General features: G+C 42.8%; 1 protein-coding gene across 2 annotated transcripts in view; it reads left to right on the top strand.

Annotated features, from left to right (window-relative positions):
- LOC311224250 (tubulin beta-4 chain-like) overlaps positions 1-27,880 on the top strand; it is a gene marked incomplete at both ends in the record, with an annotated part of 52,718 nt that overhangs the window by 9,652 nt on the left and 15,186 nt on the right. For both annotated transcript variants that reach the window (XM_084309157.1, XM_084309156.1), the window contains 3 exons: positions 20,382-20,438; positions 20,705-20,813; positions 20,923-21,038. In XM_084309157.1, coding sequence (XP_084165283.1) covers positions 20,382-20,438; positions 20,705-20,813; positions 20,923-21,038 — 282 coding nt within the window. Of the gene's footprint in view, positions 20,439-20,704; positions 20,814-20,922; positions 21,039-27,880 lie in introns of those variants that run through there.

The following is a 27,880-nucleotide window of genomic DNA, read 5'->3' as shown; positions in this document are numbered from 1 at the left end:
TCTGATTGGCTGAAACAGTCATTTTACACGTCTTTATTGGCAACAATCCACGCTGCTGGCCCAGGACCCGCCCACAACCGACCCACATCACATCACTCCGCCGGATCACAAGAAGGTGGCCAATAATATTTACAAATGGATATGTTAATGGCGACTAAACGACTAAATATGAAGCGATTCTGTCAAGGGGAATGTGTTAGCCCTTTAAACAATGTTGGATGATGTAATTGATGGGTCTTGAGGCAATCTAGAACAAAAGAAAAATCGCGGTTTGATTGATAGATTAATTGATTGATTTAAATTTCTACTTCCTTCTTGCTACTGACTGCAGCGTTCTCTCTCACTGTCCGACGCTGGCGTACCCACAAACACACACACACACATACACACACACACACACACACACACACACACACACATACACACACACACGCACACACACACTGTGACACACACACACACACACACACACGCACACACACACACACACACTCCTGTCTGCAACAGCGGGGGAGTCAGACTGAGAGAGAAGCAGCGCTGTTTTAAGTGAGCATGGTCTATTGAATTGATTGATTGGTTGATTGCTAATTTTATTACTGTACCCCTGGTTTCCAACTGGTTAAGTTTAGGCTAAAAGAAATAAATAAAAAAATAGGGCGAAGAAAACGTTTTTTTCCTATGCATTCCCTTAACAATTGTGTGTATTGAGCCGTACTGTATTGTACCCATTCTGCATCTGGTAATAAAATTTTCAATCAATCATTCCAATAATACACAGTTGGATGTGTTAGTTGGTTGGATGCACTTCAAGCTGCTTCCACATGAGGCAACTTCTCTCAATCATTCCAATAATACACAGTTGGATGTGTTAGTTTGGTTGGATGCACTTCAAGCTGCTTCCACATGGAGTTGTGGGAACTACTTTTTCTGGCGGATGGTTTTTTCAATAAATCTTCGATTAATGTGTGTTTATTGTATAGAAATAAGGTTGGATGAATCTGGCAGTTGTATAAAAGCTTTACACCACGTGCAGTCGTGATTTGTGACCAATAAACCATGCCTAGGGGGGTCTAACGACCCTCGGCTGCGCCTCGGGCCTAACAACCACCCCTAGGCATGGTTTATTGGTCACAAACCACTCCTGCGTGTGATGTAATGCTTAAATAAGCCGCTCCGGCCTCATTCCACAACTCACTGTTTTTGAAGGACCCAATGCCCCCCCCACCACCCCCCCTCCATTCCAATGTATACTCCTCAATCCTATAGTATGCAGATTAATTATTTCAGATGTAAAACTATAGGCCAAGGATTCCATCTTCAGCCCAGGACCCAATTTGATAAAATTCAGCATCATCATCCTGAGATAGATTGATTGGTGGGTGTAATTCAAAGAGTTCCACTATATATTAAAGATAGATTGATGGGTGGGTGAAGTTCAAAGAGTTCCACTATATAGACAGCTACCAGAAATGGGTCTGTGACCCGAAATTAGAGAGAATGATGGTACAAAGTTGAAAAGACTAATAATAATAATAACTTTATTTGTATAGCACCTTTCATACAGGGGATTGCAGTTCAAAGTGCTTTACATCAGTAAGAAATAAGACATAAAATCAGTGTAAAACAAGCGGCAAGAGCAAAGCATAAAGTGGGATAAAATAATGCATATATATTAATCAAATCATATCAGAACCTCACGTTCCAATAGGCTTCTTGCATTTCTGTAATCTGTTACAAAACATGATAATGGTCATAGTATGCACCTGCACCCAGCGGATAGTGGGGCGTAGAGATAAAAGTAAAAATAAGTAAAATAATAGCAAGGGTAATAAAGTGCAGACACTTTTTTTTTTACAGTGCACTACCCCCTCAGTGCAGTGGCATGACATGGCTGGTTTTGATGTTGTGTCTAGATGTGTGCTGTGGCTGTAGACAGCAGCAACACACTGCAGGTCCACGGGGAGTTCCTCCCACTGCCTCTTGTGTGGCTGGTTGGGAGAAGACAGACAGCAGATATACTCACTAGTCGCCATAATGCGCAAAATGAGTATTTCTCTTCAGGTTTTAATATACACATGTACACACTACACACACATAGAACTGCATATCGACCTCTTCTGGGCCAAGAGATCTGCTGAAAAGAGTCAACGAAAAGAAGCCTAAAATATTCAGCTTTTATGATCAAATGAACTTCATCACGGGGCCTTTTTAATCCAATTCCAATGTCCTTGGACTCGCAGGGGCGTATCTAGACCCAGCACTCTACTGGGGCACAGGAGGGCACAGAAGTATATGAAGCCAAATTTTTTTGCCGGTTTTTACCGGTTTTTGGGCGAAAATGGGTGGATTTTGTAACTATTTTTTTTTTAACTTTATTTCGGTTTTAGGGTTAGGTTAGCGTTATGTTATTTAATTATTTTGGGCAGCCAGCCCCCCAAACTCCTGAAATGCATAGAAATCTATGAAATAAATAAAACAATCTGACATTTATATTAAAAAGAGCTAGCCCCCCAAACCCCTAAAATACATAGAAATCTATGCATTTTGGAACAGTTACTATAGTCAAGAAAGCATTTAGTCATACTTAAAGTTTGAAGTGCTTTACTTGCATTGAACATTGCATTGAACATTGAACATTGAGGAGACATCATTAGAAAGCACAATGTATGTATGTTTCCATAGTTACGCAGATGACACACAATTGTACATCTCCGCTGAACCAAATGATCACACAGCTATAAACGTTAGGTTATGACTATAACCGAGCTCTGTTAACACTTAGTGAACGCTCAGCGTTTCATGCATAATCTCGCTTCAGCGTATGCACACTGAATAAATTTCAAATGTACCTTTAAATGCCAGCATTCATCTGGCCACACCCCCATCCGCCTACCTACATAAGCCGGGATGGGCCACACACTCATCTCCTTCCCAACAAATTTCATCACAATGAAAAATCAAGGGCCTGCAGCAGCGTCTAGATGCTGAGCGTTCACTAAGTGTTAACAGAACTCGGTTATTGTCATAACCTAACGTTCTGTTCCACACTAGCTCACGCTCAGCGTTTCATGCATAATAGGAGCTGAGCGGGAGCTAGAAGCTCGACAAATGTACCCTGCTGCGGCCCCCCACAACCATCAGACCAGGGAGGGCCGAGCCCCCCCGACCCACCCTAATGGAGGGCACCCCCCCTATTGGTGGCTTCACGGGAGGGCGACGGACCCGACCGTGCGAAGAGGCACTCAAGCAACTTAACGCACAGGGTGAGCAGAGCGTGGCTTGACCCCACAACTACACACACGCACAACCCGCATGCCACCCGGGAACGAACGGAGGAAACAACCTCGTTACTGCCCCCAGAATCACGGGGCCAAGGGCAAACCCAACCCCGTGGCAAGGCCGTAGCAGCGGAGCGCGAAGGAAAACCCAGACCCACCAAAGGGACTGGACCCCCTGGAACGGGGGCCCGGAGAAGTCCATGATGCCAGCATCAAGACCCCACCAGGTGGGCACTTAGTGACCCCGCCCCCCACATCGCCAGCGTATTCGGACAAAGGCCCCTCAGTTACTGCACCTGGTATTCCCAGGCGGTATCCCATCCAAGTACTAACCAGGCCAGAACCTGCTTAGCTTCCGAGATCGGACGAGATCGGGCGTGTTCAGGTTGGTATGGCCGTAAGCCGAGCGGGCCCTGTCCCCCCAATAGTACACCGCCTGGCACACTGACCCTGCAGAACAGGCAGTCAGCATGGCCATAAGCACACAAAAAAGGTTAACCAACGGAAGCAGGCAGCGCACCGGGGAAAAACCAGGCAACAGGCTGTTAACCCTAGCCTGGAGACTGCGGACGAGACAGGCGCCAGAGGGGACAGCTGAACACAGCCGCCCCGGCGGAAGGGGCGTATGCTGGCGTTGTTGCATGACCAAGCCTCCATTTAAAAAACCCCACCCAGAGGGGTTGAGGCAGAGAAGGCTGACACGATTGGCAGACGTCATGAACGTGCAGGGGCACCCTCAACCGGTGAACCCGAGAGTTGACACTGCTCCAACACACCAGGGAATCAACCACCTTGGCGTTACCCAATGCGGTGGTTGTTCCTATAACCCCTCAAGAAAAAACTCCAAAACACACCTGCGGGTATACACCGGCTATACCGCAGTACAAGTGTCTCAGTTTTCAAAAAAGGGTTAACCCAGGCCTACGGGTCGACGAACATTACCTCGGACCGGGCCTGGCGATACGGGAAGCACAGGGTCACCAGAGGAGGTCAAAGACCACCCCAACAGGCCCCTCTTCGCCATGCGCGAGAGAGGAGCGAAAAAGAATGGAGAACCAGCCCCTAAGCACACCGCACCTGGCATTCCCAGGCGGTCTCCCAACCAAGTACCAACCAGGACCAACCTGTGTAGCGGCCGAGATCCGACGAGATCGAGCGTGTACAGGTTGGCATGGCCGCAAGCCATTATGACAGTGCTGAGTAAAAACGTACCCAACCAGGGTCTCCATAGCGCTCAACCCCGTGACACCCGGACCGACCTGGCATTTTTCCCCCTGAAAAAAGCCCAAGTCCCTCAGGGTACCAGAACAGCAGATCTGCATCCCCGGCGGACAACGGGTTCAACTGATCCGGACCAGCATGACCAGAACCAGTCCCGTGCCCTAACCACGCCGACATGCCTACTCCAGGAGAAAGGGCAGATATGCGTGTCGATCTTAACATGAAAAGAAGGCGCCACCCAGACGTTCGGCCGAACCGCGCCTGGTGGCCCACCCCAAGGGCGTGAGACCCCTCTACATATGTTCAGATCCATTCCGTCATCATCCCCCAGACATGAACGAGAATCCGTCGAAAAACCAACCCAGGTCGTGGGATTTGGTCGTCGGAAGAGGAAAAACCCCCATCTCAGTTGCTTTATAAAAACGCCGTTCCAACCACAAGCAACCAAGGCGTGCCAGTCAGTCGCCTGTTTACAGCGAGCTAGCACTATACGTGCGTCGGGACACACCCCCATCAATGAACAGGCTATTTAGACCTGTCATTGTACATGTCAAAATACTTCCCAAAGGTCAGTGAATACCACGATCACAACACCAGAGGGAGCTCCACAAATCATGTTAAACCCAGATTCGGCTCAAATAAGGGACTAAACACGTTTCGCAATTATGCCACATCAATGTGGAACGCCCTACCCAAAGCTGTAAAGGAATGTGGATCACTACCCACTTTCAAAACCTCTCTCAAGGGACACCTACGGGAGACTGCAATTCAACACTGGCCCCTGTAAATATCCGAACCCAACCCCCTCCAATGTACAGTCATTTACCTAGTATGGTTTTGTCAATAGTCCAATGTACAATTTTGTTTGTTTGTACAGTGTCCCCCCCCCCCCCCCTCAATGTACAGTTTTGCTTGTATATACAGTGTGCCCCCCCCCCCCCCCCCAACCACCTCCAATGTAGATTACCCAGTATGGTTGTCAATATCCCAGTGTACCCAACCCCCCCCCACCCAACCTCCTCCAATGTACAGTTTCTACGTCAAATGTATATACTCCCTTTTCCGGACTCCTTCTGTATCACAAACAGTACTGTATTTGCAAATCTGGTATGTCATAAATGTATAGATGTAGCAGTACTGACTATCTGTATGTCATGTATGTCATATATGTCCTGATGAATTGAAAATGGGGGACCCTGATGTAAACAAGACGAAAGTCTTTCTCTGGTCTGCATCCCCTTAACAATTGTGTGTATTGAGCTGTACTGTATTGTACCCATTCTGCAATCTGTTAATAAAGTTTTCAATCAATCAATCAATCAATTGAATCCCCAAGGCGCCCAGGGGAACGACAAGAGGGGTGTGACACTTCCTAACTCCAACACTTTTTGAATAGAAAAGAAGGAAGCATCAACAGTATGTATCCCAGTCTACACAGCCAGGGGTAAAAATTGTTCACATTTTTACATCCCACCACCCTCCCATAGGAAGGAGACGGGGATCCCCAGAGAGACTTCCCACGCGAGCTGTACAGATTGAAAAGAATATATTGCACCTTGAGCCATGTAAAAAATTTGGTTTTAGGGCTCTCCGGGGAAGAGGCACTGAACCCATACACACTCAACAATCGAATTGAATCGAATACATATACAATAGAATAGGACACCTTCTAGAGGGTCCACTCACTTTGACAATCTGAGGAGGAAGGCTCTGTACTCTGATGGAGGCTCCCTCACATGGAAGAAGGAGTCCGAACTCACAGAAGGCCTGAATAGGCGCTTGGTGAGGAGGAGCCCTGACCACCCCCCTGAAAACAGATCCATCACATGGACCTGAACAGCACACGGAAGTCCTACCAACAGAGACGCGCACGGTGACGTACTCTATGGCGGGGGAATTCCTGCGGTGCACACGCCCAATATACCAGGCCGTGGGACCAGGAAACTCCCCCCCCCCCACCCCCCGTAACGTGCCGAACCGCCACGTGACGGGAACCTTGAAGGACAGGGGGTGTACCCCTGACCGACAGAAACAAGGGGGAGAGGAAAGGTTACCAGTTCACCCCTTTACGACCCCACACCCATGATACGATGTAATGACAAAAAGAGAATATGACACAGTCATAGTCAGCTCTATGAAGCGTTTGACAGCTCCACACAGCGCATGAGCTAACCTGCTATCTGATTTTTACTAAGGAAAAAACACAGAATAGAGAGGGCTCTAAGAGCCCCGGTCCAACATACACATGTGCTTCTGTGGCCAGTCCAACCCAGTTGTAGGTCACATGACACACACAACCCATCATCACCTACAAAAAATGGCAAAAACACTCTACAGAGGAACGCCGTTTTTCACAATGAGAGAATACATAATTCTCGATTAGTATCGGCCACAGGCCTTGCTAAACACACACGACAGCGACCAAACCATCTTTTCTTTTAGGAAAATAAAGTTTCTCCAGCAGTTTTAGCACAACCTCAGCAATCAAGCTAAGGGTTACATCGCATCCCTACCACACAAAAGACACAAGAGTGCACAACATGTCTGATAGGAGGATGAAAAAGTCCCCAGGGAACCAGGGGGAAACACAATCCTCTTATTTTACCCTCAATACGGCCAGTCAAAACAGGAAAACCTGTTAATAAGTGAACACACTGTTCATTGTCATCACAGGCTGAGAAAAGAACATTCTTTTACTCACTTGTCACTAAGCATAGCTTCATAGGTTAGTTACCTTAGTTGTGAGTACACGGTACATATAAACACCATGATGTTTCTCACACAACAACCAGATCACATCCGATTTGCACGGAGAAGCTAACTGCCAGTGACAAAAACAGTACACACATAACTCGCGTCGTATCCTAAATGCATTGCAGCAACACACGTTTGGGAAAACATTGTTATTCACAACATATTTAGAAAAGTAAAACCAGAAGACGTGTTATAAGGTCTGGTCAAACCCTGTCCTACCCGGAACGTAGATCAGCGAAGTGCAGTCACAGACACCGTAGGAACACAGCCGCTCCTGTGTTGTTCGAACTGGGCAGCGTCGCCGCTCCAACCCGCACTACAGTCCTCTTTGTTGACGCAACCTTGCCGTCCTGGCTCAGGGCAGGGTCGACGAACATCCCCTGTCAAGGATGACGTCGTAGTCAAGAGTGTAAAACATGTTACAATCAAAGCACGTTCAACAGAGTAGCATTAAGCTAACGGCCGCTCCAACCGTTCGGGCGCTACTGCCCCTGCTCGCGAGACGCCGAGCTAACGGCGCACGCGACCAGAAGCGAGCTTGCGCGGCGCGCGAGGAGCTGAAGCTCCCCGCGCCAGGCCTTGGCCTATAGCAGCAAGCTAACGTTACCTAGTGATCACGACATGCTAGCGCCGCAGCTAACAGCTGACTGGCTAACAGTAAGCCCAACGTAAGTAGGCCATGCAGCGATCCCAGCAGGCTAACGCAGCAGCTAACAGCAGGCTGGCTAACCGTAAGCTAAGCAGCTATACCTGAACATGTATACAATGACATAACACTCACCCAGACAGGCCGCCGTTCTGAACCTCTCCTCACTTTTTAAGAGAAAAGAGAAACAAGATGTCAACACTGCTTTACAACGGTGATTTTACCAACACCCGACGGAATCAGCACAATACCAAACTGGCCTGTGTAGCTGACTTGAACATGGATCTGCCGCTATCGCACATCCATGCACATATCTCCTCGTGAAGGAACACTCTCATTTGGATATGAAAGAAGGGGCTTAACACGGGACAGAGAGAAATCCACTCGTCCAGAACACACAGGGATCACCAGTGTTAATGGTCGCGGCCCACTAGTTAAAACTACAATGGTCTTCAGACCAAGGCCTTCTGTCGCCTAGGTGGCTGAACAAAGGACCCTAGCCTGGGGCCGGTTTCCATAAACATTGTCAAGTAGCCCCCATAGCACTAACAGACAAGTGAAGCCCGCCAGCAACAGTACTTACCCAACCTGAAACCCACCGCTTCTCACAACAGCGGCGTGTCCGACAGTTCAGCTGTGGCCTGACAGGTTTCACCCCAACAAACACAGCAAGGAACTGCAGTTGAGAAGCATGCAGCGGCGTGCTCCCAATACGAAAACCGGTGGAGGGTTTTTAGAATGATCACCATCTTCCAGACACTCCAGTACGAAGACAATATCGCCGTATTTTCTCGTTTTAAAATAGTGAGAGAGAAAATAAAGATATGATGTCAACGTATTCTCCTTATTCTTCCTTTCCTTAGAGCAATATTTTTCTCCACGTCAAGTGGGCATATGAGCAACACGTTGCTTGTGATGAAATTTGCGAAGGAGATGAGTGTGTGGCCCATCCCGGCTTATGTAGGTAGGCGGATGGGGGTGTGGCCAGATGAATGCTGGCATTTAAAGGTACATTTGAAATTTATTCAGTGTGCATACGCTGAAGCGAGATTATGCATGAAACGCTGAGCGTGAGCTAGTGTGGAACAGAACCCTATTTCCGCCTGTCTCTTAGCAATAAACAAATGGATGACGAACAACTTCCTAAAATTAAATGAGGGCAAAACTGAAATCCTACTAGTCGGTCCTATAACAAAAAGAGAAATGTTACAGAGCAATATGGGGCAACTTACTCCTTGGATCAAACCCGAAGTTACAAGTAAGTAACCTACACTGGTGTCCGGTAACATTTAGAATTGATTTCAAGGTCCTCCTCCTTATATACAAAGTATAAACATTGCGATCATCTACTACTGGTCTATTGAAGGTTCCAAGCCACAGTCTAAAGAAAATCGGGGATGCAGCCTTTGCTAACTATGCACCAAAGTTATGGAACACACTACCTATGGACATTAGGGAAGCTAGATCTCTTAATATTTTCAGAAATAAGCTAAAAACGTACCTCTTCACCATAGCCTTCTAATACACCCCGCTGTTGATTGTACTGTAGCACTATTTTACTCTGGCTATTCTATTGCATAATTTTACTATCTATTCTACTATTCTATTATTGCACTGTATTATTGGTGTGCAAACCAGTCAACTTACAAAAAAGAGCCTGTTGGAGGATTTCAACAAGATAAATGCGACAACAGTGCAAAATATTTCACTATAATATTTCAAAGCGAAGTAAAAAATATTATAATAATTATTTGATCATGTTAAATGATCATTTGATCATGTTAAAAAAGGGAAAATAAAAAAACATTTGTTTAAAAAATATATATATATAATAATAATAATAATAATAATAATAATAATAATAATAATAATAATAATAATAATAATAATAATAATAATAATAATAATAATAATAATAATAATAATAATAATAATAATAATAATAATAATAATAATAATAATAATAATAATAATAATAATAATAATAATAATAATAATAATAATAATAATAATAATAATAATAATAATAATAATAATAATAATAATAATAATATTTTTTTTATAATAATAATAATAATAATAATAATAATAATAATAATAATAATAATAATAATAATAATAATAATAATAATAATAATAATAATAATAATAATAATAATAATAATAATAATAATAGATCAAATTTATATAGCGCCTTTCATAGAACCCAAGGTCAGTCAATCAGTGGGGCACAGATGATCATCAGTAGGGCACGTGCCCTACTGATAGTGGTCTAAATACGCAGATGTTTTACATTATAGTATAACACAATGAGCCACGTGGACCGAGAATGAAGGATGGCGGAAAACCTGTACTCGATAATGATAACCACCACCACGTCAAAACATTTCACGTTGATTAATAATACAAGTTCCACTGTCTCTACCCGTGTGGGGAAGAACAACTACAGAAGGACATAATGTCACTGTATATTATAATATCTAATCTTTGGGGAAGTAGGACATGAAAACCAGAGACAAAAAATGCTCTGAACTTCATAAAAGTCAGACAAAGCTTTCCAAAAGCTCAAACAGTGAACTCCAAGCCCACGTGGTTGAACAAAAAATTCAAAGAAACAGACTAAGAAATGACGTAAACACCATGATCAAAACCGCAAAAAGAAATTTCATCAACGACAAAACTGAGGAAAACAAAAACAAACCCTGCAAACTTTGGAAATTACTCAATAATCAACTAGGCTGCAGTAAAAAACTTAAAACCAGATTCTCAAACATAAACATAAAGACGGACAACACGCTCATCACAGAAAAATTGAGCGCCCTCCAACCTAACAAGGCCACTGGCCATGACAACATCCCCTCCAAATTCCTCAGAGACTCAGCAGCCGCCATCACCCCAGTCATCACACACATAATAAACCTCTCTATAAAACAGGGACACGTCCCCAAGGACTTCAAAATTGCGAGAGTGACCCCTCTGCACAAAAAGGGCAGCAAATTAGACCCAGGCAACTACCGCCCTGTTTCTATTCTTACCTCCATCTTGAAAGTCATGGAGAAAATAGTCTACGAACAGGTCGAAAAGTACCTGGCGGAAAAAAATCGAATCTACGAATTCCAATCTGGCTTCAGAACGTCCCACTCCACTGACACATGCCTCCTCTATTTGAACGACCACATCAAACAAGAGGTGGACGCGGGCAAATACTGCGGCATGGTCATGCTGGACCTACAAAAGGCCTTCGACACTGTCAATCACTCCATTCTGATTGACAAGCTAAAAGCAATTGGTTTTGATAGTTTATCAGTGAGCTGGATGCAATCCTACCTGGAGGGGAGAGAACAGATGGTAGAGGTAAATGGTACTCTATCCCCCCCCCCCCACAAGGAAGCTGTTGAGGAGCCACGAAGTGACCCTTTTATTTTGACATCCTGTTCTCTCTGTCACTTGTATGATGCGGTATATTGAGCATTTAACATGTATTTATAGAGGATTAAATATAAGTATGTATTATAAGCTTGATAACAGGACAAGTAGGGATCTGATCTAAGCACCAAAATGCGCACTGAAAGTCAGTGATTTATGAAGAAGTTATGATTATTAATTAATTATTATAATTAATATTATTATTAATACATATTATTATTATGTATTCTTTCTCCCTACTTGTGTAAAACTGTAAGAACTATAGACTATAAAACTGTAACTTGTGTACACTACCATATCTTGTGTAGCCCTCTCTTACAGTTCTTGAAGCCAGGAATGTGACCTTGAAGGTGGATCGCTGCGGCAGGGTTTTAACCCTTGCAGTTATGGGGCAGAGAGCTATTATACACTTTAAAAAAACTACATATATGATGTGTGAACATATCAATCAGTGTTTAAGTATATGAGTATTGAATTGTACATGTATATATGCTATATCTGCTTTCTGTCAAATTTAGATCATTGCAAACATGCATAAACATGACAAGTGACGTAATAGGGTTTTTCCCAACAGAAAGTAATCTGTTACTTCTCCAGTGGCTGTGACGACTAGAAGGGGAGGAAGGTTCATCCTTACTGAATGTGTTATGTGTTATGTGTTGATTGGCTGGTAGAATGACATCACTGTATTTAGACCAATGGTGAGAGGTCTTGATATGATGCAGAACCTGGCTATATAAAGCCCGGCTCACTTGCTCCGAGTTAGATTTTTGATTTGAGATTTTTTGAGATCTTGTTTTAGCCCCAGGCAATGTTGAGCGATGTATGGAACATAGCCTGGGCATTTTTCAGAGTGGAGTCCCTATGCCAAAACTCTGTTTTTTTAGATGCTATGCTATGCTAGAGAGAGATGTTTTGTTTTATACTTATTTTTACTGGATTGGACATTTCCAAGACAGAATCTTTGTAACTTACTTTTTCTAATTAAACCAACTTTGTTAAAATACTTATTGAATTCGTGGACTGCTTTCTTTCGTGCTGTTCTATCACAATGTGTCACGACGCTGGCCTCGCCCTGCTCTCATCTGAGGTAACACGATATAGCTATATTCTGGAAGCCATGCAGATTAAATCAATTGCTGGTTACTGCTTTTAGCTAAAGTTATATAAAGGATATAATATATATATTAAGGCTGTCAAAGTTAACGTGATATTAACGCGTTAACTCTCGATTCTATTAATGCCACTAATTTTTTTAACTCAAGATTAATTTAAAAAAGAAAAAAAGAAGAAACTTTTTTTTTACTTTTTTTTTTTTTACTAGACTTCACTCAGGTGTATTATTGATGCTCTCATTGATACTATGTTTGTTTCTGAAGTGTGTGTGTGTGTGTGTGTGTGTGTGTGTGTGTGTGTGTGTGTGTGTGTGTGTGTGTGTGTGTGTGTGTGTGTGTGTGTGTGTGTGTGTGTGTGTGTGTGTGTGTGTGTGTGTGTGTGTGTGTGTGTGTGAGAGATATAGAGAGAGAGGGGGGTGAGAGAGATGAGGAAGGGGCAAGAGAGAAAGAGATCTGGGAGAGTGTGTGTGTGAGAGAGAGAGGGGGGTGTGTGATTACTCAGCCCTTGTGTGGGTGAATGTAACAAGTTCCTAACGTTTTCTTTCCCCTATTATTTCATGCACACTTTATTCATTGTTTTAAATTATTATTTTCTTTTAAGTTATTTTGTGCATCACTCTGTTTTGAATTTGATGCAAATTTGCAATGCATGAGGGTCATCCTTTTGTGTTAAATGGCTGCATAAAGCAAGCATTTGTTGACTCGCATGTTGATAAGAGTATTAAAACTTGGAACTTGAAAAATATCTGTTTAAGGTAAAAAAAATAAAAATGCGATTAATTTGCGATTAATCGCGAGTTAACTATGGACAATCATGCGATTAATCGAGTTAAATGCTGCAGCACCCCCCAGCACCCCCTCAGTTATTGCAAAAAAATATATATATATATATATAATTTTCTTTTTTTTTATGTTTTTTTTTATGACAGTATTTATATATTTGTATATACTGTAACTGTATAACTGTAACACTGTATATTATAAGTTTATCCTGCTCAAAGCACTTCACCATTTTAATATTGTGTGTATTGAGCCGTACTGTATTGTAGCCATTCTCCAATCTGTTAAATAAAGTTTTCATTCATTCATTACACTACTGTATGTACACAATCATACGTGTAAAACCGAGTAGATTTTCGAGTGATGACAGACTGTAAAAGACTGATTGAATGACAGGTGAAACAACTAATTGTATTCACCTCCCGTCTCCCGCCCTTCCCACGCGCCACGAACCACTGAGCTACTGTGATACAGTGCTTGCGCAGTCAGTCGATTTTTGCTAGCACAGAATGTCTCACTCGCAGAAAAGAAAAATATCAGATTTATTTTCTAAACGTCCCGCCGGTCCCAGTGACAGTCCCACTAAATCTGATAAACGTCAGAGAGAGACAGAGACGACAGGTTCAGCCTCAGCATCAGGTATTGAAGAGTTAACGGAGTCTGTTCCCCTATACCCCCCCTCGGGCGCCAGGGGCTTCCACTGAGGGGTGATGCAAATAGGGATGGGGTGTTATGGCAGCTCATGATGGAAATAGTGCGCACCGAGTCTGATCCCGAGTTGAAGAATTGGCTCCAAAAGAGAGACAACTGGATGTCCAACAACATCCAAAACGAAATCTTACAGCTGTTTGCCCATGATATTCAGCGACAAATTAGAGGCAAAGCATCCAAAAGCCCATTCTTTGGCTTGAGCGCTGACGGAACCACTGATGTCACTCAATGGAAAAGAACAATTCTCGTGTAATATACAGTTCGCCGATGACAACTTGGAAGCTCAGAACTTCTTTTGGGGTTTTTACAATGCCCGGCCCAGACACAACAGCCGAGACGCTGTTTTTGTGTATAAAATACTTTTACGCCTCGACCTGCCCATGGAGAGGCTGATAGGATACTGTTTTGACGGGGCCAGCAACATGTCTGGGGGGTACAGGCTAGACCAGGGGTTCCCAAACTTTTCAGGCCGCGACCCAAAAAAAACGGTGTCAGAGAGCCGCAACCCCCACTATTATAGGAGGTAAAAAAAATTAAAAAATGTAAACGGAAATGTATGGTTGAAACATGCAAACGTTCAAACGCACACACACTAATAAGCATTGGAGGCTTTTAACCAGGGCCGGACTGGGGAAATCATTCAGGCCAGGAAATATAGCCCCAGTCAGGCCACTTTTTAAGCAGGGGGTCTGGGGGTTGTTACAAAGACTTCATTTCCTGCATTCTGGTGCAGGATTTTTTTTTATTTGTACCCTTTAAATGCCAGTGTTTGTGATGGCATCACAAATTATTGTTAAAAAACAGGCTAGCATATGTATGATTAGCAACAAGAGTCCATTCTCTTCGGTTCAAATAACAAACTCAGCAAGACCGACGGCTTCTCAGTTACAGTGGGTGACAATATTGTCACAAGGAAAGAAGATATTACCTACCTGGGTTCCATCCTAGAGGCAAATCTTTCCTGTGACAAAATGGCATCCAATGTAATAAAAAAAGTCAACCAACGAACTCGATTCTTGTACCGGATCTCCTCACTGGTAAACAAGAATACCCTGAAGACTCTAGCAGGAGCACTCATTCAAGGGTACTACGACTATGCTTGCACCTCATGGTACCAAAGCACCTCAAAGGCGCTAAAAACAAAATTACAAACATCTCAAAACAAACTGGTCAGACTACTGCTTGACCTTACTCCTAGAACCCACCTCACCCCTGCCCACTTTGACAACCTAGGATGGCTTAGAGTAGACGACAGAGTACAGCAACTTGCAATGGGCCTGGTCTACAAGATACACTACACGACCAAGGTACCCATGTACATGACAAAATACTTCCCAAAGGTCAGTGAATACCACGATCACAACACCAGAGGGAGCTCCACAAATCATGTTAAACCCAGATTCGGCTCAAACAAGGGACTAAACACGTTTCGCAATTATGCCACATCAATGTGGAACGCCCTACCCAAAGCTGTAAAGGAATGTGAATCACTACCCACTTTCAAAAACACTCTCAAAAAACACCTAAGGGAGACTGCAACTCGAAACTGGCCCCTGTAAATGTCCGAACACAACCCCCTCCAATGTACAGTAAATTACCAAGTATGGTCTTGTCAATAATCCAATGTACAGTGTTTGTTTGTACAGGTGTACAGTGTACCCCACCCACCCCTCCTACCCAACCCCCCCCCCCCCCCCCCCACTCCTACCCAACCCCCCCCCCCCCCCCCCCCACCCACCCATCCACCTCCAATGTACAGTCCCCCCCCACCCCGCCTACCCAATCCAATGTACAGTTTCTACGTCTAATGTATATACTCTTTTCTTTCTGGACTCTTTTTGTATCACAAACAGTACTGTAATTGCAAATCTGGTATGTCATAAATGTATAGATGTAGCAGTACTGTCTATCGGTATGTCATGTATGTCACATATGTTACGATGAATTGAAAATGGGGGACCCTGATGTAAACAAGACGAAAGTCTTTCTCTGGTCTGCATCCCCTTAACAATTGTATGTATTGAGCTGTACTGTACTGTACCCATTCTGCAATCTGTTAATAAAGTTTTCAATCAATCAATCAATCACAACACAGATATTTATGGATTTTCAGTTTTTTGTAATTGATAAATACAATATTTTATTCAACTTCAGCCCTGATCATAACACCACATATTCATTTTATAATTCTAACCCTTTAAGGCTTTTACCGACATCATTGACTCTGTCGGTCTCATTCAATTCGTTGACCAACCCACTCACAGTGGTGGGAACACCCTTGACCTAGTCCTAGCCCGCTGTTTCACTGTGTCAAATTTGACCGTCTCCCCCTATGTTCCTGCTCTCTCAGACCACTACCTCATCAAATTTCAAATTGATCTGACGGTTTCTTGCCCAGACAGTGTAGAATCCTACATGAGCCGTCGTATTAACGCCTCAACTGTCCCAACTCTAGTTAACTGCCTACCAGACACCCTCTCTCCCTTCCTCTCTTACTCTGGCCCCCTTGATCTCTTTACAGACAAACTTAATGCCGCCCTTCGTAGCACGCTCGACATTGTCGCTCCCCTTAAGCCTAAAATTAAACGTGCTCCGCAAAAACTAACTCCCTGGTTTACGGAGGAAACGCGCTCCTTTAAAAAGGCTTGTCGCAAACTTGAACATAAATGGCGTTCGACCAAACTCGAAGTATTCCGCCTCGCCTGGAATGATAGTTTACGTAACTACAAAAAGGCACTCTCACTTGCCAAAACCTCATATTTTTCCAGGCTCATAGATGAAAACAAAAACAACTCAAAGTTTCTGTTTGACACAGTTGCAAAACTTACGGAGAAACAACCAAGTGCCCTAAACCATGCGTTCTCGGCTAACGAATTCATGACATTTTTTACCAAGAAAATTGACCTCATTAGAGATGAAATTGTTGCTTTACTCAACAATCAGAGTCCCTCCCAACCTCTGACGGGCATTCCCCCTGACTTTGATTCCAGCCATACGCTATGCTGCCTTGAAAACGTCTCACTTAGTGCCCTCTCTAAACTGGTTGGCGCGGCTAAACCCTCAACCTGTCTGTTTGACCCTCTTCCAGCAACTCTCATCAAAAAACTCTTCCCAACTCTAGGCCCTGCTCTACTCAATATCTTCAACACCTCCTTGTCTACTGGCGTGGTGCCCCTGGCCTTTAAATCAGCCGTCATTAAACCACTACTTAAAAAACCGAACCTCGACCCTCTAATATTGAAAAATTACAGACCTATCTCCAATCTTCCGTTCCTATCCAAAGTGTTAGAACGGATCGTTGCAACGCAACTTACTGACCATTTATCAAACAATAATCTTAATGAATCATTTCAATCTGGCTTTAGAGCCTTACACTCCACCGAAACGGCGGTTACCAAAGTCACAAATGACTTACTGCTCTCTCTTGACTCAAACCTCACTTCTGTGCTCTTATTGCTTGATCTCAGTGCAGCCTTTGACACGATCGATCACTCGATTCTTCTAGGTCGGCTTGAGAATCATGTTGGCATTCAGGGTCTCGCACTAGCTTGGTTTAAATCCTATTTAACTGATAGAACACACTGCGTGGTCTATAATGATTTAACATCTGAGACCCTCCCAGTGCAATGTGGTGTCCCACAAGGCTCTGTCCTGGGCCCTTTGCTATTTTCGATTTACATGCTACCCCTCTGCGATATCATACGCACATTTGGCATAAACTTTCATTTTTACGCTGATGACACCCAATTATATATACCTATTAAGCCAAATGATTCCTCCCAACTACAAAACCTTGAGGCCTGCTTGCTTGCCGTCAAAAAATGGATGTCGCAAAACGTTCTACTCCTTAATGCAGATAAAACTGAGATGTTAATTGTTGGCCCCCCAAACCACAGAGGCCTGTTTCAGGACATCTCCCTCAACTTTGATACCTGTCATGTATCCCAGAGCTCCACCATAAAAAACCTCTGAGTCATTTTTGATTCCTCCCTCTCATTTAATGCACATATAAAAAATGTCACCAAAATTGCATTCTTCCATCTTCGTAATATCGCAAAAATTCGCCCCATTTTAACTCTGGCTGATGCTGAAACCCTGATTCATGCTTTTGTCTCATCACGTCTGGACTACTGTAATGCACTTTTTTCAGGCCTACCTAATTCATGCATCAAAAATCTTCAACTCGTGCAAAATGCAGCTGCACGGATACTAACTAGAACTAGAAAATTTGATCACATCACACCAGTTTTGTCCGCCCTACACTGGCTTCCTATCCAAGCCTGATCTGACTTTAAAGTGCTACTCCTCACCTACAAAATTTTAAATGGGCTTGCACCGCTCTATCTATCCGATCTCATCTCCCGATACTCACCCGCTCATGCTCTGCGCTCACAAAATGCGGGGCTTCTATCGATCCCTAGGGTTAAAAAGAAATCCGCCGGCCACAGAGCCTTTGTCTACCGCGCTCCCTACCTGTGGAACAAATTACCTGACGTCATCAGGGGCGCCTGCTCTGTCGAAGCTTTTAAATCCCTGCTTAAGACTCATCTTTTCTCTCTCTCCTTCAACCTACCCTGATCTCACCTGGTCGGGGACTGACCTTTAGATTAATCTGTCTAGTTTAGTTAGGGTACAGGGTACTACATGGTACTACAGGGCACTACAGGGTACTACATGGTACTACATGGCACTACATGGCACTACAGGGTACTACATGGTACTACTACATGGTACTACAGGGCACTACAGGGTACTACATGGCACTACAGGGTACTACAGGGTACTACAGGGTACTACAGGGTACTACATGGCACTACAGGGTACTACATGGTACTACATGGCACTACAGGGTACTACATGTCTGCTCTTTTGCAGCACCACAAACATGGGAACTCTCTAACTCTCCCCCCCCCCTCCCTGCGCCGCCCCTGTGCCTCAAATAGATCCGCTATCAGCTCTATCTTTAATCTTTCAAAATGTTCATTTGCTATCGCTATTAGCTCTATCTTTAATCTTTCAAAATGTTCAGTTGCTATTGCATGCACTCATCTGTGTTTCACTACACACATGAGTGCATGCTTACCAACTGTCCGTCTGCAATACTACTATCACCAACATCTAAGAAGGGAGATCCCCCCTTGAATGGCCCTTCTAAGGTTTCTCTCCTCCACACTGCCTGTGGAGCTTTTTTCCCTATTGTTAGGTTTTAGTGAGTTTTTCCTTACCTTCGCGTGGGGTATGTCTGGGAGTGCTTGCATTCTTTCATTTATTTGCATTTATCTTAAATTTTTTGGACCTTATGGTGTTCTTGTTCTGTTCTTGACTTATTGTTATGTTTTCTTCTTGACTTGTTTAAAGAAGACCTGTACGGCCCATGGGGACATTAACGTGTGTTGTCGGGCCTTATAAATAAATTTGATTTGATTTGATTTGATTAAATGCCAGTGTGTGTGATGGCATATATTTGCAATATATCAAATGCAAAGTACATTTTTCTGGGGGGATTATTACAGGCTAGCATGTGTCAATGATTAGCAGTTTTTCGTAAGGATCCCGCCTCCACCAATCACATGCGGCTCCCTTTGTGTGTGTGTGAGAGCAAGAGAGAGAGAGAGAGAGATAGTTCTCCAACTTGTGTGAGTTGCAGTGATCTCCTGGTTGTTCCCCACCTAGGTTATCTAACTATTGCGCTGGTGCAACTAGAAACACTGGCCTGGCCTGCTTCTAAGTTCAGTGGCCTGACTGCAAAAAAAAAGAAAAGAAAAAAAATGACATTTTTCTTTTCTTTTTTATCATCTGGCGACCCCCCAGCACCCCCTACCGATTTAAAGTTCTAACGTGGCTGGTCCCCTCCCCATCATATGTATATACTCTGTCAGGATCTAGGGGTAACACAGTACTGTATATTTGAATACCGTTTAAGTCACAAATGTATCAGTACTAAATACCTATATGTCCCTATGCCATAAATGTCATGTATGTTGTGTATGTCATAAATGTCTATATGAATTGAAAATGGGGGACCCTGATGGAAACAAGACAAACGGCTTTCTCAGGTCTGCATCCCCTTAACAATTGTGTGTATTGAGCCGTACTGGATTGTACCCATTCTGCAATCTGTTAAATAAAGTTTTCATCCATTCATTCATTCATTCATTCATTCATTCATTCATTCATTCATTCATTCATTCATTCATTCAGATGATGTCGGGTGGGTGGGGAGGATCACACGTGTTAGATATCAATCTGATTGACAGTACAAGAAAGCCAATGGTAATCATCCATTAGAAGAATATATTGGTCTACAATTGTGTCCATCAACGGGGCCCGGCCTTCAGAGGGCGGGTTCAGTTCTCACATATAAACGGGGAGTCCTCTGTTTCGCGCACTCTCAACTCGTCTTCCCTTGTTGTGATAGGAGTCGGACTTGTTCTTCTACCTCCAGACAAAATGAGGGAAATTGTCCATCTCCAAGCCGGTCAGTGTGGAAACCAGATTGGAGCCAAGGTTAGTAAATATTTGGTGTTTTAAAGTCTTTCTCTGGTCTGCATCCCCTTAATAACTGTATTGTGCTGTACGTACCCATTCTGCAATCTGTTAATACAATTTTCAATCAATTGGGCTTGGAAGAATAATACGTTTTTGTTATTGCTCGTATATTATTGCTTAACCTTCTGTGAATTGTCGCAGTGAAAGGGTTAACCGTTTGGTAGTGCGGCTGTGAAAGGGTTAATGCTTAATGCTTACCTAATTCAATGACTTATCTCTTTCAGTTCTGGGAGGTGATTAGTGATGAACACGGCATTGACCCAACGGGCTCATACTGCGGAGACAGTGACCTGCAGTTGGACAGGATCAATGTCTACTACAATGAAGCATCGGGTAACTTTTAATTTTGGGAATTCCTAATTGGATGATGATGACATTCCATTTAGCCGAGTTCAATTGCTGTTGTGTTTTTCTGACTTGCTCTCCCCTCTCTTTCCCCTAGGTGGTAAATACGTGCCCCGTGCTGTGCTTGTCGACCTAGAGCCAGGGACTATGGACTCGGTGAGATCCGGACCCTTCGGCCAGATCTTCAGACCAGACAACTTTCAGTTCAGTTCGGTAGGTAATGAAATTGTCATAGATTGTGTGACAGACACAATGTGTTTGTGTTATAGTTGCAGTGCCATGTTTGGCCACTAAGTGGCGCTCTATTGTTTGTGCCTGATGTAGCTACAGGTTTAATTTGCCACTTCCCGTTCAAACTGACGTCAGACGGCAGCATCAAGCATAGATATATATAGAACACTAGATAGCTTAAGGCGGAGTCACCAGCGTCACTGAACCGCCGCCATCTTGCCCAGGTCAGCCTTGAGTGAGTGAGCTGCACAGACAAAAATACTCATAACTCGCTGAAATATTGATGGATTTACAAACTGGTTGGTTTGCTATAAACATCAAAGATGTAGTTATGATACTGCATACTTATAAAATATAAATATACTTATTTATAGAAAACGAAGAAGAAGAAGAAGAGGATGCGTTTTCCGGTGATGACGTCAGTGTGAGAGAGACGCTTCTGCTGTTCTCCCCAAACCCCACCGAGAAAATGTTAGTTTAAACACTACTTATAGTCAACAAAGTTTTAATCCATGGTAGAGTTGAAGTAACCCTAATAATGTCAACCAACGAGGAAAAGAAGAAGAAAGGACAAGGACGCGCCACAATTGAAACTCGCTCAGCGACAAACAAACAGGACGACGCCGACGTTGAACTTGAACCTGGCGCTGCGGGTGGCTGCGACGAGGAAAGTAAATGGGAAAACATCGCTGCCCGTGTGGTTCGCGATGTGACTGAAAAGTTAAGTGCCCTGATGGACCTAAAGCTTACTGCCCTGACTGCAACACTGGAGGGCTTTAATAGCCGAATGTCAGACAATACCAAACGCATTACAGAGGCGGAATCCCGCATCTCAGCGGCCGAGGACAACTCATCAACAATAGAAAACAGACTGAAAAAGCTGGAAAAAACAGTGACGACTTTGCAACAGCGGGCGGAAGATGCCGACAATCAAAGCCGACGTGAAAGCGTTTGTATTATGGGTTTGAAAGAGGGGACAGAGGGCACACAACCTGTTAAATTCTTCGAGACCTGGCTTCCAACTCTGCTTAATATCGACACCGAAAAAGGCAGTGTGAAGATTGACAGGTGTCGCAGGGCTGCAGGAAACATCCAGCCTGATAAAACCAGACCTGTGGTCATAAAATTTCAAACCATGCGAGATGCACAACGAATTATGACAGCAGCACGGGCGAAAGGCGTACTGAACTACGAGGGCAATAAACTTTTGATCAGACCAGACATCTCCTATCAGACCAGGATGGAAATACGTAAATACAACAACGTGTGTGATCAGCTCATCAAAAAAGGGATACGATTTAAAATGCGCTTCCCTTCGAGACTAACCATTACACACAACGGCGAGGACCACTCTTTCAAGACCCCACAAGAAGCGGAAGACTTTCTGAAAGAAGGGGATTAAAGGTACTGTCCACCCAACACATATCGGACTGATGGAATGCGCTCATGCAGAACGGACTGAGATCTCTCTCTCTCTCTCTCTCTCTCTCTCTCTCTCTCTCTCTCTCTCTCTCTCTCTCTCTCTCTCGTTTTGTTGCTTGTTTTTTTTTCTTTTTTTCCTCCCAATTTTTTTTTTACTGGCTCACTTCACATTATACTGGTATAGGTTATTAATTATTATGTATTAAAAGACTAGTTTTTATGATTGAAATGTCCAGCTTTGATTTGAGACACAAATATTGGGGCTCCCCCCAACCCCCACAATGAGTTGGAATGGAGTAGTCCGGATAAAACTATGGCAAGCATATCTATAACCTATGGAGTGCTACAGTAGTTCATGGTTAGGATGATATTTTTTTTATAGTCACCGTAATCTCCCGGGCTCTCCCCACATTTCTTCTTTTTTTTTTTTTTTTCTTTTAATAAAATTTGTATCACTTTATCTGATATGGGCTATACAGTTTCATGATATGCTTTAGTCACGTGATTTATGGTTTAAATACTCTTAACTCCTTCAGATATCAAACAATGGATTCAAAATCATGATTATAGATCAGTGGTACAACTATCTTTGTCTTATTATTATTATTATTTATTACACCGTATTCATGCAATTCAGACAAACAAACAGACCAATGTAACTCCAATTTGAATATATACACAAAAAAATATGATTCATTCCCATAGTTTATTATTATTATTATTATTATTATTATTTTTCTCCTGATTGCAATTTTTCCTTTAAATCCATAAGGGCCACAATATGTGGACAAAAATAATGGTAGTAATAGGTGGGGGGGATTAAACAGAAGAAAATGGTCATACTATTTTTGGTCAAATTATCGGATGCGAGTAGCCTATATTATCTTTAAATATCTGATTGAAATTACACCTACAGACAAGGAGTGAAGCTCCAGTACTGTTGGGTTTTGTAACTATTTACTACCAATTGATACGGCGGTGTGGGGATGGGGGGGGTGTGCGGAGAGGGGCCGATTTTATCACTCGATAGATTGGCCTTTTACTCTCCCGCGGCGGGACTCCTCTCAGCTTCACTGGAACGATGTTAATCATTTTAGCCCATCCATTAGGGATGGGCCGTATGTGTTTTATGTGTAACCCGTCTGTACAAGACGGCAGGGTTATTTTGTTTTATGTACTTCACCCCCTCCCCCCTCCGTTCACTTCCTCCTTATTCCAGCCATTTAGAGACCTGCCCACATTAGCCTCAATAGAAGCGTCAAAAAAAATATTGCATTACCAACAACCATACAACAACATGTATAGATTATGGCTAGTTTGAACATAATGATATGGAACACTGGTGGAATAAATAAACAACACAAACGAAAAAGCGTGCTCACACTGATGAAAAAAGAACAGGTGGACATAGCTCTGCTAAGCGAAACGCACATTTTAGAGAAAGACATAGATATGTTAGCGGACAACACATATCATAACATCAGTCACTCTTCCTTTGGAACGAGAACTCGGGGAGTAGCCATAGTCGTTAGACGGAAGTTGAATATTGAATTGAAGGGAGTATGGTCTGATGCAGATGGTCGGATAACTATAGCTAAGATTTTACATAAGAACAGAAAAATAGCGTTGGTAGCGGTATACGCCCCAAATTTATACGAAGTTAGTTTCTTCACTACACTTACCAGAGCAATGTTAGACCTTCCCGAATACTCATTTATAATCGGTGCGGATTTTAATGCCATTTGGAACCCAAGGATGGACAAATCAAACCCCTCCTTTTCCAATGAACAAAAAAATGCATCTAATGCATTAAAGGATTGGTCGAAGATTACAGGTGTAAATGACTTATGGCGTTCACTCAACCCCATGACCCGGAAGTACTCTTGTCGATCTGCGAGACATAATACATTATCCAGAATAGATTACGTTTTCACAACCCCGAGACTATTTGATAACTACGATGTGGAAATGATACCCAATGCATTGTCTGATCACTGTTATTTACTCTTAAAAGGAACATTTGGTATACTATCATCCCGAGCCCCAAGATGGCGATTTAACACGATGCTGCTTAATAACAAGGAATTCATTACACAAATCAAAGAAGCTCTTACGGTATTCCTACGGATAAATGTGAATTCGGTGCAGGACCCCAGAATATTATGGATGTCGACAAAGGGAATGATCAAGGATTTCACCGATAGCTTTTCCTCCCAAATACGCAAGAATCGATGCTCAAAACTGGCTGAACTGGAAACACTTTACTCAACGTTATTTAATTCTTTGCAATACAACAACTCGGTTCAACTGGAAAATCAAGTCAATATACTAAAAAAAGAGATTAACGCCATATACAGACAACAATCTGAATTGCAAATACGTAGCACAAGACAACAGCAGTACTCCCAAGGTTCCAAACCAAGTCACCTATTAGCTATGCGACTAAGAGTCAACGCAAAATTTGCAGATATAACTACCATTAGAGCACAACAAGGACTTGTTACAGAACCCAAAGAAATAAACACGACATTCAAAGAATTCTACTCCAACTTATACAAATCAGAAACGACCTTCGATCAAAACAAGATGGACACATATCTTAATCAAATTAACCTCCCTAAACTTTCAGAGGATGGCGCTAAACAGTTAGAAACACAGATCACACTAGATGAACTTAGGGAGGCCATATCTGAAATGCAAAGTGGAAGGGCCCCTGGAAGAGACGGTATCCCACCAGAAATGTACCTCTCTTGTTGGGACATAATTGGACCCTTATTACTAAATATGATTTTATACTCAGTCAAGGAGGGGAACTTCCATAAGAATGACAATATTGCACTCATAACAGTCCTCCTCAAAAAAGACAAAGACCCCACCGAGTGCGGTAGTTACAGACCTTTAAGCCTCATCGGAACCGATATCAAACTGTACTCTAAGGTATTAGCCATCAGACTACAAAAGCATATGACGTCTTTAATTCATCCGGACCAAACAGGCTTCATAAGAGGCCGCCTGATCACTGATAACATAAGACGATTACTACACGTACTAGATGCTAACAAGGAAGACAACACACCTAAGGCGATGCTGTCCCTGGATGCAATGAAAGCTTTTGACAGGTTGGAATGGTCGTATCTATGGGCAGTGTTAGAAAGGATGGGGTTAGGAAAAGGATTCATTGATATGATTAAAGTATTATACAAAGACCCATCGGCCATGATTACAACAGGTACAATCACCTCCGAAATCTTTCCAGTATCACGGTCTTCCAGACAGGGTTGCCCCCTTAGTCCCGGACTATTCGATCTATCATTAGAGCCTTTGGCACAATATATAAGACAATCCCAATCCATAGAACCAATCGTAATCAAGGGCACACAACACAAAATTAGTTTATATGCGGACGACGTAATACTGTTCATGCAAAACCCCAACACCGCATTGCCTCATATTCTCAAGTTGATTGAGGACTTTGGAGATTTATCGGGATTTAGGATAAATTGGCCGAAGTCGGCCTTCCTCCCACTTAACGCCCCTGCAAAAAGAAATATAACCCTCCCAGAAGAGATACCGATGGTAAAACACTTTAGATGTTTGGGAGTTGAAATATTCCCTACCATAAGCCAAACGGTGAAGCACAATTACATAAAAATCCAAAACAAAATCAAATACGACCTTGTCAGGTGGTCAAAACTTAAAAACTCAGTACAAGCACGAATATCAATAATTAAGATGGACGTCCTACCTAGAATCAACTTCTTCAGCTCAATGCTACCGTTACCCCCTCCAAAGGGTTACTGGAAAGAATTACACTCCTCCACATACAAATTTATTTGGAATAACAAACCACCACGTATAAAAAGATCCACCGCACAGAGAAACAAAGCAGACGGTGGTATGGCATTTCCAGATTTCCACCACTATTTTAAGGCATACACTTTAAGACCACTGACAACATGGTTTGATCCCCAAGCATCAGTATCCTGGAGAAATTTAGAAGAAAATATAGTAGCTCCACATAGGCTGAAGGACATAGTGTACACCAAATTATCAATTAAGCAATGCGAACGGAAATTTGGCCCCATAATCACTCATGCAATCCGGATATGGCGTGAAACACAAAAAAAAGACTCTATCCCACATACATGGCATAATCATACTCCCTTATTCAATAACAATGCACTCTTGATTGGAAAACAACCTATAAGATTCCCTAGATGGGAAAAGCAAGGCATACACACATTAGGAGACGTTTTCAACAAACAGGGTTTTTGTAGTTTTGATGAGATATGCAAAAAATTTAATCTCACCAAGTCCTCATATTATTTTTACGCACAGTTATTGGCATGTTTGAAGGCTCACGGTGTTCCATTAAGGATACCAATTGTACACCACAGATACCACAAATTCTTCTATGAAAGAGAGACATCGAGAGGTTTTGTTTCAGATTTTTATCATCAATTACTAACGGCCTCGTATGAAACCCTACATCTAGACTCAGTCTGGAGGAGGGATATACCAGACCTGGAGATAGACTTTGACTGGCAAGAAGCCTGGGCAAATGTACGCCTTGCATCAAGGAACCCGGACCATCAACAAATCAATCTTAACTATATTCACAGGACATACTTAACTCCTATAAGACTGAACAAAATGGGTCTTAAACAAGACTCCAAATGCTCCTTATGTACAAATGGGGATGAAGGGACATTTATGCACATGTACTGGGACTGCCCACCAGTTAAGATATTTTGGAAAGAAGTGACCCAGCAATTGTCAAATCTCTTAACTCTGGATATACCTGTACACCCCTCTGTATTACTGCTGAATGATGTCTTTGAGCATGCAGTACCTCCACAGCTAAAGAGATTGGTTTTATCCGGTATCACAGTGGCTAAAAAGCTGATAGCATCACGATGGTTTCAACCGGAAAAAATGTGCCGTAAGGTCTGGATTCTTACATATCTCGATGTGATTTATCAAGAAATATCAACAGCTAGAATTTTGGGTCTCAATGAATCCAAAATGGCAATGTGGTTAGAAGTGGTGGAGAGAATAAAAGCCAGCATATAATGGTAGTGTCTGGTTAGGAACAAATTATAATGGTTGGATTATCCAATGGGGGGTCCGGGAGAGGGGGGTACGAGCTGGAGCATATGTGTATTTGTATATCCTATTGTGTGTTGTCATGTTTGTTTATGTGTTTGTTTAAAAAATAATAAAAAAATAAAATACAAAAAAAAAATATACTTATATACATATAAATTAAATAATAATGCTTGTAATAAACCAAACCGTTTGTAAATCCGTCAATATTTCGAGTTATGAGTATTGCAGCTCACTCACTCTCTCTCACTCCAGTCTGTGCAGCTCACTCACTCTCACTCAAGGCTGACCTGGGC

This window comes from Notolepis coatsorum, assembly GCF_963971535.1.
Source record: "Notolepis coatsorum genome assembly, chromosome: 2".
Classification (NCBI taxonomy): Eukaryota; Metazoa; Chordata; class Actinopteri; order Aulopiformes; family Paralepididae; genus Notolepis; species Notolepis coatsorum.
The sequence above is the reverse complement of the archived record's forward strand: the minus strand, read 5'-3'. Positions and strand labels throughout refer to the sequence as shown.